The sequence below is a fragment of the Oncorhynchus clarkii genome, chromosome 16 (genome assembly GCF_045791955.1).
Source record: "Oncorhynchus clarkii lewisi isolate Uvic-CL-2024 chromosome 16, UVic_Ocla_1.0, whole genome shotgun sequence".
Classification (NCBI taxonomy): domain Eukaryota; kingdom Metazoa; phylum Chordata; class Actinopteri; order Salmoniformes; family Salmonidae; genus Oncorhynchus; species Oncorhynchus clarkii.
This window is the reverse complement of record NC_092162.1, coordinates 59,829,965-59,843,813: the sequence shown is the minus strand read 5'-3', so window position 1 is coordinate 59,843,813 and position 13,849 is coordinate 59,829,965. Positions and strand designations below refer to the sequence as shown.

The window sequence follows — 13,849 nt, the reverse complement described above, 5'->3', positions numbered from 1 at the left end:
AACCTTATGTATGTTGCCTTGGTGGAGTCATTTACTGTTTCAATTTAATTTAATGCATGGGAAAGTATATCTTTATACAATAACAAAAACCTATAATAATTCCATCTGAAGTTAATACCCTATTTGTCATCACCTTAGATAGTTTACAATGGGGATTCTTATTGGAGATGTCCTTCTCACCTAACATCCCATGCTGTTGAGATACTCTACTTAAGTTAATATCGTGATAGTGAAATTTGAGCGTGGTGAGAGGGTTACATTTTTGGGTGCTCGTCTGGGAATTTTGTTTTTGTTGATGGATATTTTCAGAAATGACTGGTGTAATTATTTTTTTTGCTCACTGTTTTCACTGCTGACATCTATACTAACATTATACACTGATTCACCATTTGAACATTTTCTTTCTAACATTGCTGTATAGGCATAGACTTACAACATGAGTGCTGAAGATATTGTTTCCTGGTGTAGAGAGAAACAACTAGCTGTTAATCGTGCATTTGTCCTTAGCAATGTGACAGAGGATGTTTCTGATGAGGTTCTGCTGGAAACAATGATTTATGTTAAGGCTTTTGGTAAAATTAGACTGCATGGTCGTTGTTCCTATTCAGCTGATAAAAAGCAGGATGTTTTGGTAGAGATATCAAACAATCTTAACGAAATAGCTGTGCCAAGTGTTGCTGGGATACCTGGAGAGTTGGGTCCCTGGCCTGTACATGTAGTTTCACAAGCCACATCTCCTGTTGAGAGAGAGGGTGAAGATTTTCAGGCGAAGCTATTATCCTTTCTAAGACATAAAGGGAAGACTGTAGCTGATGTTAAAGGCCTGGTAAGTCCCTCTGGCGCTGACCTCAACACTGAACTGGTTACTGCCATCAGTTCACTGGTAGAGAAATGCAATAATGTGCCATCTGAGACTCAGAGTTACTGTAAGCTGCGTTTGTTTTCAGGTGTGTAACCCAGTCCTAGTGGAGAGGAAAAGTATGACGCATGGGCTGAGCAAACCAACCATTTACCTAGAGGAATGACAGTGCACCGACAATGTGAAAAAACAGAGAATAATAGAAAGTCTTAAAGGGCCTGCTGCTGACATTGTGAGGTTCTTCAAGACAGGGAACCCCCATGCTACAGCGCTCGAATACAAGGCTCTAGAAACAGCATTCGGTACCACCAAAAGTGCACCTGATCTCATGGTAATGTTCAGAAACACATTCCAAAGTGAAGGAGAGAAGCTTTCAGCTTACCTATTGAGACTTGACAAATTGCTGCAGGCTGTTTATCGAAAAGGAGGCATTGAGCTGTCAGAGATTAATCGCATACGCATTGGCCAAGTAGTGATAGGTGCATCCTCACATGACATGGTTGCACTTCGTATTCGCATGACCTATAAACTACTTGAACCACCAAGCTTTACTGAACTACTACAAGAAGTAAGGGAGGAGGAGGACATGATTCAAGACAGGAACACAACGAAGAGTGTTGTGAAGTCATCAGCTGTTGCTCCTGTTGCCACAGTTTGCGAAAAAGCTAATACCAAGATAGAAGTGCTGACAAAATAAATAAAAGTTTTAAAAATGAAATGACTCAACTCATGTCTGCTAACATCACAGCAGCTCAATCTGACACACAAAGGTCAGATGTGGCATTTAAAAGCAAAAAGAAGAGACTAAATCCATCACAAGAACAGACTAAAGCCGACAGCAAACCCGGAGTGTTCTGTTATAGATGTGGAGAAGATGGCCATTTCAAGAGAAACTGTGAAGGTGAAGAGAACTTGAGGAAAGTCAACACACACCTAATCAAATAAAAGCGGTCTATGGGAAACTACAGAAGGACCCAGTAAAGGAGCAGCCTGAAGTCCCAGTGAAGATACGTTCCGCCAAGTGCCACAGTATGAAGACATGAAAGACATGCTACCTACAGGTTTAGTTGGTCCAAGTTCTGTCGTTCCTGTACAGATTGAAGGTATCTACGCTAAAGCTTTACTAGATAGCGGGTCTCAGATTACTCTACTTTACAGATCCCTTTATGACAAGTACTTGACGCATTTGCCATCGATTCCTATAGGAAACTTAGAGATATGGGGCCTTAGCTCTGATCAGTGTCCATATGATGGCTATTTGTCACTGAAGCTTGAGTTCTCAGGATCGGTTGTGGGTGTAGCAGAGACCATGGAAGCACTTGTGTTGGTATGTCCAGATCCGGCCATGAAAGGTGATGTGCCTATTCTGGTCGGCACAAATACGTCTGTAGTGAAGAGACGTATGGGAAGGTGAAGGAAGGTGAAGGTTTCCTTAGCACACTACAAATTCATCCTGTTATCAAAGAGGCATATGAGAGGATGATAGAAAGCTCAACTGATGATGACGAGAAGAGAGGAAATGTCTGTTTCACACAGACAAAACCTGTCACCCTGCCACCTGGTGGCAGGCGAGAGTTACTGGAATTCCAAAGTTTCCTGGGATACCTTCTACTCAAACCATTCTGGTAGAGAGGCCTGAAGAACCCTGGTTCCCTGAAGAACTACTAGTGAGGCCTGAAATCCAGACAGTTGCAGTTGTGTCGTCTAGAAGAATCACTCTTACTGTCAGGAATGTCTCGACAAAGGAGATCACCCTGAAACGAGGTACGCCTATGGCTCATCTGTTTCCTGTAGATGTGCTCCAGGTGTTCCATTGAAAAGTAAGCAGGATTCATCTGAGAGACTGATGTCTTCTTCATTCGACTTTGGAGATTCTTCAGTGCCTGAGGGATGGAAGAAGAGGTTATGTGAAAAGATGATGGAACGGAAAGAAGTGTTCTCAACACATGAGTTTGATGTGGGTTGTTCAAAGAGTACTCACCACACCATCAGAGTTACTGAAGACAAACCATTTAGGGAGAGATCTTGCCGCTTGTCCCCAGCTGATGTTGAAGATGTGAGGAAGCTACTTAATAACTTCAATATATCTGGGATCATATCTGAGTCGAGAAGTCCCTGTGCATCTCCTATTGTGGTGATGAGGGAAAAGAATGGCACCATTGTTGAGGGTCCTGTTGATTACAGGCTCTTTGACGGGCTACAGACCCGTCAAAGAGTGAAGCTGTCTCCACCTGGCCAAGGCCTGAAACTGTGACTGCTCTGCGTTCTTTCCTAGGATTCTGTGGATATTACAGAAGATTTGTCAAAGACTATTCTAAAGTGAGTTACCCCCTGAATCAGCTCTTATGCGGATATCTTCCCTCTGCCAAGAAAGTAAGAAAGTCCAAGGAAGAGGAGAAAGCCTACCTCAACCCCTCAGAACCATGTGGATCAAGGTGGGATGAGAAGTGTGAATTGGCATTCGAGACATTGAAGGAAAACCTCACAAAAGCTCCTGTGTTGGCCTTTTCTGATCCTCAGTTGCCATACTTTCTACATGTAGATGCTAGCCGCGAAGGGTTAGGTGTACTTTACCAAGAGACAACTTTACCAACAGACAACCACCCATTGACATATGTCCTCATGTCCCCAAAATTGGATGCCACTGGTCATCGTTGGCTAGCTGCGTTATCTACCTTTGACTTTAGTCTCAAGTACAGGCAGAACATAGATGCCGATGCTTTATCTCGCCGCTCTCATCAGCAAACTGCAGTGGAACAAGATTGGAGAGACATTACTGCATCTGGTGTCCGAGCCATGTGCCAGATGTCTAATGTTGTTAGAGTAACTCCTGGATCATCTAGTAGAGTGATTGATCAGTTGGGAGCCTCTATGCATGCTGTGCCTCAAGCATACTGTAACCTGAGCATGCTGAAGTCTCACATGCCCAGATTGAGCACTATGGAACTTTCTGCATCACAACAATAAGACCCTTGCTTAGGAGAGATGTGGGTTGCCCTTAATAAACATGATATTACCAGGGTGACAATGACCAAACATCCATTAATCTCTTTGCTCCTGAGAGAGTGGGAGAAGCTAAAGATGGAAGATGGAGTTACCCACACGATCACACATCCGCCAAACGAAACTCATCGTGCTCAGCTACTACTTCCAGAGAAGTTCAAAACTATGGTCCTCAAGTCGCTGCATGATGACTCAGGTCATTTAGGATTTAACAAAACGTATGGACTTGTCAGAGACCGGTTCTACTGGCCACGCATGAAGATGGAAGTAGAGGAGTACTTTAAATCCTGTGCTCGTTGTGTACAGAGGAAAACACTTCCAAAGACAGTTGCTCCGCTTGGTCATATGCAAAGTGATGGACCTATGGACCTTGTGTGTATGGAATTCCTGTCCATTGAGCCTGACTCATGTAACACAGAGAATGTCCTGGTCATTATGGATCATTACACGAGATACGCTCAAGCTTTTCCTACGAAGGATCAGAAAGCATCCACTGTATTGTGGGAGAGGCACTTCATCCATTATGGTCTACCGAAGAGGATGCATAGCGATCAAGGTAGAGATTTTGAAAGTAGACTCATTTGTGAGCTACTGAATATGCTTGGGTTGGAGAAGTCAAGGACAACGCCATATCATCCTCAGGGAGATCTACAACCTGAGAGATTCAACCAAACCTTGTTGAACATGCTTGGAACTCTTGATCCTACACAAAATAACAAATTGAGTCAGTATATTGGGCATCTAGTGCACTCGTATAACTGTACTTGGAATGAAGCGACTGGCTACTCGCCCTATTTTTTTTATGTTTGGACGTGAAGCTAGATTGCCCGTTGATATCTGTTTTGGAGTCTTGAGTGATAGCTCTTCAGAGAGAACTTACCTCAAGTATGTATCTGATACGAAGAAACAGTTACAAGCTGCTTACAAATTTGCTTAGAGCACTGCTGGAAAGCAAAACCATGAAAACAAACAGCGATATGATAAGATGATTCGCTACACGCAACTTATGCCTGGAGACAGAGTCCTTATATGGAATCTAGGACTGCATGGAAAACATAAGCTGGCAGATCGCTGGGTTTCTACGCCATATGTGGTGGAAAGTCGGATGTCAAACTTACCTGTTTGAATCCTGAAAGTGGAGATGGACCCATTAAGATTCTTAATCGGAATCACCTGCTACCACTGGGGCAGAAAGTGCGCCTAGAACCTGTGGTTAACATAGAACCAACTCCTAGTAGAATGACCCTGCAAAGAAGGAGGAAGAGAAAGGGAAATTAAAAGTTGCCTGGAAACTGTACTCCTCGGAATGATGAGTAAGTTGAAGAGGTTAAGAATCCAGAAGATGAGAAGGATTTCGACTCAGAAGATGAGGACATTGGAGTATGGTATGAAGTGCCTAATACAAACTGTAGGAGCCGAGAAGTGGAAGAGATGTCGTAACCTTTTAGCTTGGACCTAGACATAGTCTGGAATCAAATGACTGGGGGACCTGAAAGAGCAGAACAAGTTGTAGAAGCAATAGAGTCCAGTCAAGAAGCTGAGGTCGCAACTGGAGTTGAAGCAGATGATAATGAGGCATCTAACTCAATTGAAGAGATTCAAGAAGAGGAACAAGAAGTTCAAGAAGTGAAACTTCGGAGGAAATAGAAGGACCAGGAATAAGAAGATCTCAGAGAGTAAGGAAAGCTCCTGTACTACTTACCTATGATAAACCTGGAGTTCCAAGTATAGCCCCAGTTGTCAGATATTGTTCCACACTATACAAGTGGATTGGATAAGGGAAACACAAATGTATCTGCTTTTCAATGATCTAACAAGTTTTGTCTCAGTTGTAGGTTTTAGACAGAGTTAAGAGTTGAAACGGTTACTTATTACATTTCACTTGTGTGTTTACAAGTCATGAGGACATGCCTAATTAGAGTGTAATACCCTTGTTAGAACAAATTATTGAGTTTATTCTTGTTATAATTAATTTGTATTATATTTAAAAGGTGATAGAATTGCTCCCGAATTGTAATGTTGTTAATGCATTTCTTTGGAAGAAGTATTTCTTTAATGTATAAGTGAATAGGTTGGTTTACTTTTAAGTTTAAGTTTTGAACAATAAGGTCGCTTGTTAAGCTGTGGCTTAATGGAAGTTGACCTGGTTAACGGGAGAGCTGGGAAAAAAAGAGAGGGAGAGAGACATTGAAAACTACAGGATTTCAATGGGTTTCAATTCCAGAGACTGAGCTCTTGGGCCACGCTCTTTGGCCATGCACACCTGTGATGGATTTGGCATCGAAATGAGAATGCATGAGCAGAAAAGAACCACATACGTACTGTAAAATATGGTGTTGGAACTTTGATGTTATGGGAGTTTTTTGCTTCCCTGGTCCTGGGGCCCTTTTTAAGGTCCAAGGCATCATAAACTTTACCCAGTACCAAGGATATTTTAGCCAAAATCCTGGTTGGCAGGAACCTGAACATTGGCAACAAGTGAATCTTCCAGGAAGACAGTAACCCCAAGCACACATCAAAATCCACAAAGAAATGGTTAATTGGCCACAAAATCAACATTTTGCAATGGCCATCTCAGTCTACGGACATGAGATCCATTGAAAGCCTGTGGTTTGAACGGAAGAGGGCAGTCCATAAGCGCAGATTAAGAATATCAAGAATCTGGAAGGATTCTGGGTAAAACTTTATTTGGATAGTCCACATGTAGATGCTCTAAAAAACGAACTATCTACTAACCCTAAACTTAAGCCATACCCTAACCCTATCCCTAACCTTAACCCTTATCCTAAACCCTAACCTTTATCCCTATCCCTATCCCTAACCTTAACTTTAACCCTTACCCTTATTCTAAACCTAACCCTAACCTTAACCCTTATCCTAACCCTATCTCTAACCTTAACTTTAACCCTTACCCTTATTCTAACCCTAACCTTAACCCTTATCCTAACCCTAACCCTATCTCTAAACCTTAACTTTAACCCTTACCCTTATTCTAAACCTAACCCTAACCTTAACCCTTATCCTAACCCTATCTCTAACCTTAACTTTAACCCTTACCCTAACCTATTATCCTAAAACCCTATCTCTACCCTAACCTTACCCTTACACAACCCTACCCTAACCCTAACCCTCCCTAACCCTTATCCTAAACCCTAACCCTTATCCCTATCCCTAACCTTAACTTTAACCCTTACCCTTATTCTAAACCTAACCCTAACCTTAAACCTTATCCTATCCCTATCCCTAACTTTAACTTTAACCCTTACCCTTATTCTAACCCTAACCTTAACCCTTATCCTAACCCTAACCCTATCTCTAACCTTAACTTTAACCCTTACCCTTATTCTAACCCTAACCTTAACCCTTATCCTAACTCTAACCCTATCTCTAACCTTAACTTTAACCCTTACCCTTATTCTAAACCCAACCCTAACCTTAACCCATACCCTAACCCTATCCCTAACCTTAACCCTTATCCTAAACCCTAACCCTTATCCCTATCCCTAACCTTAACTTTAACCCTTACCCTTATTCTAAACCTAACCCTAACCTTAAACCTTATCCTATCCCTATCCCTAACCTTAACTTTAACCCTTACCCTTATTCTAACCCTAACCTTAACCTTTATCCTAACCCTAACCCTATCCCTAACCTTAACTTTAACCCTTACCCTTATTCTAAACCTAACTCTAACCTTAGCACGCAGTTGCTTATCAAAAGATAGTCTGTTGATAGCATGACCAACTACAGGTGGACTATCCGGACTATCTAAATGAAGTGTAACCGGATTCTGTATGGAAGAATGGTCTACGATCCCTCCTAATATGTTTTCCAACTCCTAAAACATTTTACAAAAAGGCTCAGTGCCGTAATCATTGCAAGGTGAGGCGTTGAAAGGTATTGAAAACAGGGGTGTCAATAATATTTACCTCTACCTCTGTGAGAAATATTTATATTCCTTGTTAAACAAGCATTAGTTTAAAATAATATAATTTCCCAATTTATTTGAGTATACAATGTAGCTCAGTATTTGAATTATTTATTTTATACAGTCATCATTGCTCATCTTTATCAAGGGTGTCAATAATTTCGGACCTCACTGTATCTCATCCTGTATCTCATCCTGCATCCAAGCCCATTTGCCTGTCAGGTAGATGCAAACGACTTCATCCCTATCGACTAACCCTCTTATCTGAAGTGCTACCTCCACGGCCTGTGGTCTCTCCTCTCTCTCTCTCTCTCTCTCTCTCTCTCTCTCTCTCTCTCTCTCTCTCTCTCTCTCTCAGCTGGAGGAGCTGCAGTGGCCAGAGGGGGAGCAGGCGGTCCCTATTTCCATGTGCAGTCTGCCCTGTAAGACAGGTGAGAGGAAGAAGAGGGTGAAGGGCATGCCATGCTGCTGGCACTGTGAGCTGTGTGATGGTTACCAGTACCAGTATGATGAGACCTCATGCCGCCTTTGCTCTTATGACATGAGGCCCAACCCCAACCGGACGGAGTGCCAACCTATCCCCATTGTCAAGCTGGAGTGGCACTCCCCCTGGGCCGTCATTCCCGTGTTCCTCGCCATGCTGGGTATCATCGCCACTATCTTTGTCATGGCAACGTTCATACACCACAACGACACACCCATCGTACGTGCGTCAGGCCGCGAGCTGAGTTACGTGCTGCTGACGGGCATCTTCCTGTGTTACATTATCACCTTCCTGATGATTGCCAAGCCCGATGTGGGCGTGTGCTCCTTCCGGAGGATCTTCCTGGGCCTGGGGATGTGCATCAGCTATGCTGCGCTGCTCACCAAGACCAACCGGATCTACCGGATCTTTGAACAGGGGAAGCAGACAGTGACAGCCCCGCGCTTCATCAGCCCCACCTCCCAGATCGCCATCACCTCCTCCCTCATCTGTCTGCAGCTGCTGGGCGTGCTCGTCTGGTTCGCCGTGGACCCCCCCAACACCATCATCGACTACGATGAGCAGAAGACCATGAACCCCAACCTAGCGCGTGGGGTGCTGAAGTGTGACATCACGGACCTGCAGATGATCTGTTCGCTGGGCTACAGCATCCTGCTGATGGTCACATGTACCATCTACGCTATCAAGACCCGCGACGTGCCAGAAGACTTCAACGAGGCCAAGCCCATCGGCTTCACCATGTACACCACCTGTATAGTCTGGCTGGCCTTCATCCCCATCTTCTTTGGCACAGCCCAGTCTGCAGAGAAGGTGAGTCATCTCTCTCTCTCTCTCTCTCTCTCTCTCTCTCTCTCTCTCTCTCTCTATCTCTATCTCTCTCTCTCTCTCTCTCTCTCCCTCTCTCTCTCTCTCCCTCCATCTCTCTATTTATCCATCCCTCCCTCTCTCTCCCTCCCCCTGCACTGCTTCTGCTTCCAGCCTGTGTTTTATCTCATGCAAACTTACACACTGACATAGGCGCACACTGACATAGACACACACTGACATAGACACACACTGACAAAGACACACACTTAGAGACACAAAAACACACACACACACACAAAACCAAACACACATGGTCTGTATGCTAAAGACTCATTCTCTTTTGATTTCAAATTCATATGGCTCAGATGTGCATAATAAAACACACAAGGACTGCAGGAGACATAAATAGGCATTAGAAAGGGGGGGGGTGCTGTGAGATGTAGCAGCTCCTTATGTCATTATCTTAGCTTTCACGCCTGGAGCTCAACACTAGCTATTATGCCTCATCCTGTGGAGGAAGACTAGGAGGAGGAGAAGGAGGGGGAGAAGGATGAGGTGGAGAAGGAGGAGGCGGAGGAAGAAGTCTAGGAGGTGGAGGAGAAGGAGGATGAAGAGGAAGAGTAGGAGGTGGGGGATGAGGAGGAGGATAAGGAGGAGTTGTAGGAGGAAGAGAACGAGGAGGTGGAGGAGGAAGAGAAGGAGGAGATGGAGGAAGCGGTGGAGGAAGACTAGGAGGCAGTAGCGGTGCATGGGTAAATCACTGTGGAGGAAGACTAGGAGGCAGTAGCGGTGCATGGGCAAATCACTGTGGAGGAAGACTAGGAGGCAGTAGTGGTACATGGGTAAATCACTGTGGAGGAAGACTAGGAGGCAGTAGTGGTACATGGGTAAATCACTGTGGAGGAAGACTAGGAGGCAGTAGTGGTGCATGGGTAAATCACTGTGGAAGAAGACTAGGAGGCAGTAGTGGTACATGGGTAAATCACTGTGGAGGAAGACTAGGAGGCAGTAGTGGTTCATGGGTAAATCACTGTGGAGGAAGACTAGGAGGCAGTAGTGGTACATGGGTAAATCACTGTGGAGGAAGACTAGGAGGCAGTAGTGGTACATGGGTAAATCACTGTGGAGGAAGACTAGGAGGCAGTAGTGGAACATGGGTAAATCACTGTGGAAGCCAAGCCAGTAAAAAAGCCATATTACAACCTATGTTGTGATAATTGCGTTGTTTGCTCTATAACCCACTTGTTCATATGCCACTGTGATATACAATAAGGCTGTGACAACAAAAAGACAACAGTCACACAGTGGCGGAATATATTTAACTACACATACGTTTGTTTCATCACAAAACCGCAGAGCAGCATCTGTCCAGTGAAGTCCACAATGAAAATATTGCATGTAACCAACAGTTACATGACCTGCAGCATAGTCAAGCAAGTTCATGTTTTCTACAGTTTACTAATCAACTACTAATTTATAACCACAGAGTTACCGCAAGTTAGACCAAAGACAACAGGCGCACTACCTCCGCTATTCTAGCACCATTTAAACATCATCAAATCAAAAAGACTCTACATGCTTAGTTTAATACACTGAAAACAAACTTAAAAATAGCAAAATCAAATCAAATTTCAAATCAAATCAAATGTATTTATATAGCCCTTCGTACATCAGCTGATATCTCAAAGTGCTGTACAGAAACCCAGCCTAAAACCCCAAACAGCAAGCAATGCATGTGTAGAAGCACGGTGGCTAGGAAAAACTCCCTAGAAAGGCCAAAACCTAGGAAGAAACCTAGAGAGGAACCAGGCTATGTGGGGTGGCCAGTCCTCTTCTGGCTGTGCCGGGTGGAGATTATAACAGAACATGGCCAAGATGTTCAAATGTTCATAAATGACCAGCATGGTCGAATAATAATAAGGCAGAACAGTTGAAACTGGAGCAGCAGCACGGTCAGGTGGACTGGGGACAGCAAGGAGTCATCATGTCAGGTAGTCCTGGGGCATGGTCCTAGGGCTCAGGTCAGTTGACCAAAACTATTTAGTCCAATCAATGTTGCTAAATACTGTATTATGTGGGTGTCCATGGTACTGATTTCTGTGTGTGTGCGTGTGCAAGTAAAAAAAACAAATTGCCTCACCCTACATGTAGACTCGTTGAACACCAATGCCATGGGCCTCTCTTTCATGTTGGCAAAACGGTTTATGGCTGTGTCATACAGTACACTTTTTGTTTTTGTTGTCATGGGCTACCTAGCTTAAATGCTTGCTAGCCTAACTTCCTCGCATGGGCAACAATGAACCAGCTAAGTTAGCTAGCTAGTTAACTTCAGCCTACTATGCTACATCTAGGCTACAATTGAACTTCAATTGTCTCAGGCCAGTGTCACAACATATTAATTTATGGTTAGATCAGAATCGCAGTCATAATCATTGGCCTGTTCAGATAATTAAGCCCCACGTTCATCCATGGCTTAGGAAAGGGAAGATTTAGCAAGCTAGCTACTGCAGGACATCAGCACAAGCAGACCAGAAACAGAAGTTTATCTGAAAATGAAGTTTTGTTTAGGATGTAATTTGATTGGTGTGAAGCCAAATCCAAACTGGCCTCCCTTGGGGTGCATTTTGCTGCACCAGGACAAACCACTGCTGAGATCAGCTCAATGCTGATTGGCTAATTATTTTATGTTTTTTATCAAGTGAGGCTAAATGCTTTCCGGCATCAATCAATCAAATGCCACAGTGGCTTACATTTTGTACTTTTTTGGTCCAGAGAGCATCAGATACATGGGCTACACATAATGAGACAGGGGTGCTGTTTGCTCTCGCTCAAATTATTTCTCTGGTGAGATTCAGACTCTTGGGATGTGATGGAAAATTATAAAAACACACAGAGAGAAGAAAGAGAAATTATTATTCTTAATATAAAAATACATATACACTACTGGTCAAAAGTTTTAGAACACCTACTCATTCAAGGGTTTTTCTTTATATATACTATTTTCTACATTGTAGAATAATAATGAAGACATACAATTAGGAAATGACATATATGGAATCATGTAGTAACCAAAAAAGTATTAAACAAATCTAAATATATTTTATATTTGAGATTCTTCAAATAGCAAGCTTTGCCTTGATGACAGCTTTGCACACTCTTGGCATTCTCTCAACCAAATTCACCTGGAATGCTTTTCCAACAGTCTTAAAGGTGTTCCCACATATTCTGAGCACTTGGTGGCTGCTTTTCCTTCACTCTGCAGTCTGACTCATCCCAAACCATCTCAATTTGGTTGAGGTCGGGGGATTGTGTAGGCCAGGTCTTCTGATGCAGCACTCCATCACTCTCCTTCTTGGTCAAATTGCACTTACACAGCCTGGAGGTGTGTTGGGTCATTGTCCTGTTGAACAACAAAAGACAGTCTCACTAAGCCCAAACCAGATGGGATGGCGTATGACTGCTGAATGCTGTGGTAGCCATGCTGGTTAAGGGTGTCTTGAATTCTAAATAAATCACAGACAGCAAAGCACCCCCACACCATCACACCTTCTCCTCCATGCTTTACGGTGGGAACCACACATGCGATCATCCGTTCACCCACATCGCGTCTCACAAAGACACAGTGGTTGGAAACAAAAAGCTCAAATGTGGACAAATTTCCCCTGGTCTAATGTCCATTGCTTGTATTTCTTGGCCCAAGCAAGTCTCTTCGTCTTATTGGTGTCCTTTAGTAGTGGTTTCTTTGCAGCAATTCGACTATGAAGGCCTGATTCACACAGTCTCCTCTGAACAGTTGATGTGTCTGTTACTTGAAGCATTTATTTGGGCTGCAATTTCTGAGGTTTGTAACTCTAATGAACTTATCCTCTGCAGCAGAGGTAACTCTAATGAACTTATCCTCCGCAGCAGAGGTAACTCTAATGAACTTATCCTCCGCAGCAGAGGTAACTCTAATGAACTTATCCTCCGCAGCATAGGTAACTCTAATGAACTTATCCTCCGCAGCAGAGGTAACTCTAATGAACTTATCCTCCGCAGCAGAGGTAACTCTAATGAACTTATCCTCCGCAGCAGAGGTAACTCTAATGAACTTATCCTCCGCAGCAGAGGTAACTCTAATGAACTTATCCTCCGCAGCAGAGGTAACTCTAATGAACTTATCCTCCGCAGCAGAGGTAACTCTAATGAACTTATCCTCCGCAGCAGAGGTAACTCTAATGAACTTATCCTCTGCAGCAGAGGTAACTCTAATGAACTTATCCTCTGCAGCAGAGGTAACTCTAATGAACTTATCCTCCGCAGCAGAGGTAACTCTAATGAACTTATCCTCTGCAGCAGAGGTAACTCTGGGTCTTCCTTTCCTGTGGCGGTCTTCATGAGAGCCTGTTTCATCATAGCGCTTGATGGTTTTTGCGACTGCACTTGAAGAAATGTTAAAGGTTCTTGAAATTCCCCGTATTGACTGACCTTCATGTCTTAAAGAAATGATGGACTGTCGTTTCTCTTTGCTTATTTGAGCTGTTCTTGCCATAATATGGACTTCGTCTTTTACCAAATAGGGCTATTTTTTAAACACTTTTTTGGTTACTACATGATTCCTTGTGTGTTATTTCATAATGTTAATGTCTTCACAATTATTCTACAATGTAGAAAATATTAAAAATAAAGAAAAACCTTGAATGTTCTAAAACTTTTGACCGGCAGTGTATATTGATCAAATATTTTGAAGAGGAAGACTAGGAGGAGGAGGAGGAGGTGGAAGAGAGGG

The 13,849-nt window shown here is 43.3% G+C and overlaps 1 protein-coding gene across 2 annotated transcripts in view; it reads left to right on the top strand.

Annotated features, from left to right (window-relative positions):
• Nucleotides 1–13,849, top strand: part of LOC139368853 (metabotropic glutamate receptor 7-like) — a 123,160-nt gene that overhangs the window by 84,750 nt on the left and 24,561 nt on the right. For both annotated transcript variants that reach the window (XM_071108272.1, XM_071108273.1), the window contains one exon: nucleotides 8,149–9,084. In XM_071108272.1, the coding sequence (XP_070964373.1) occupies nucleotides 8,149–9,084 (936 nt within the window). The remainder of the gene's footprint in view (nucleotides 1–8,148; nucleotides 9,085–13,849) is intronic.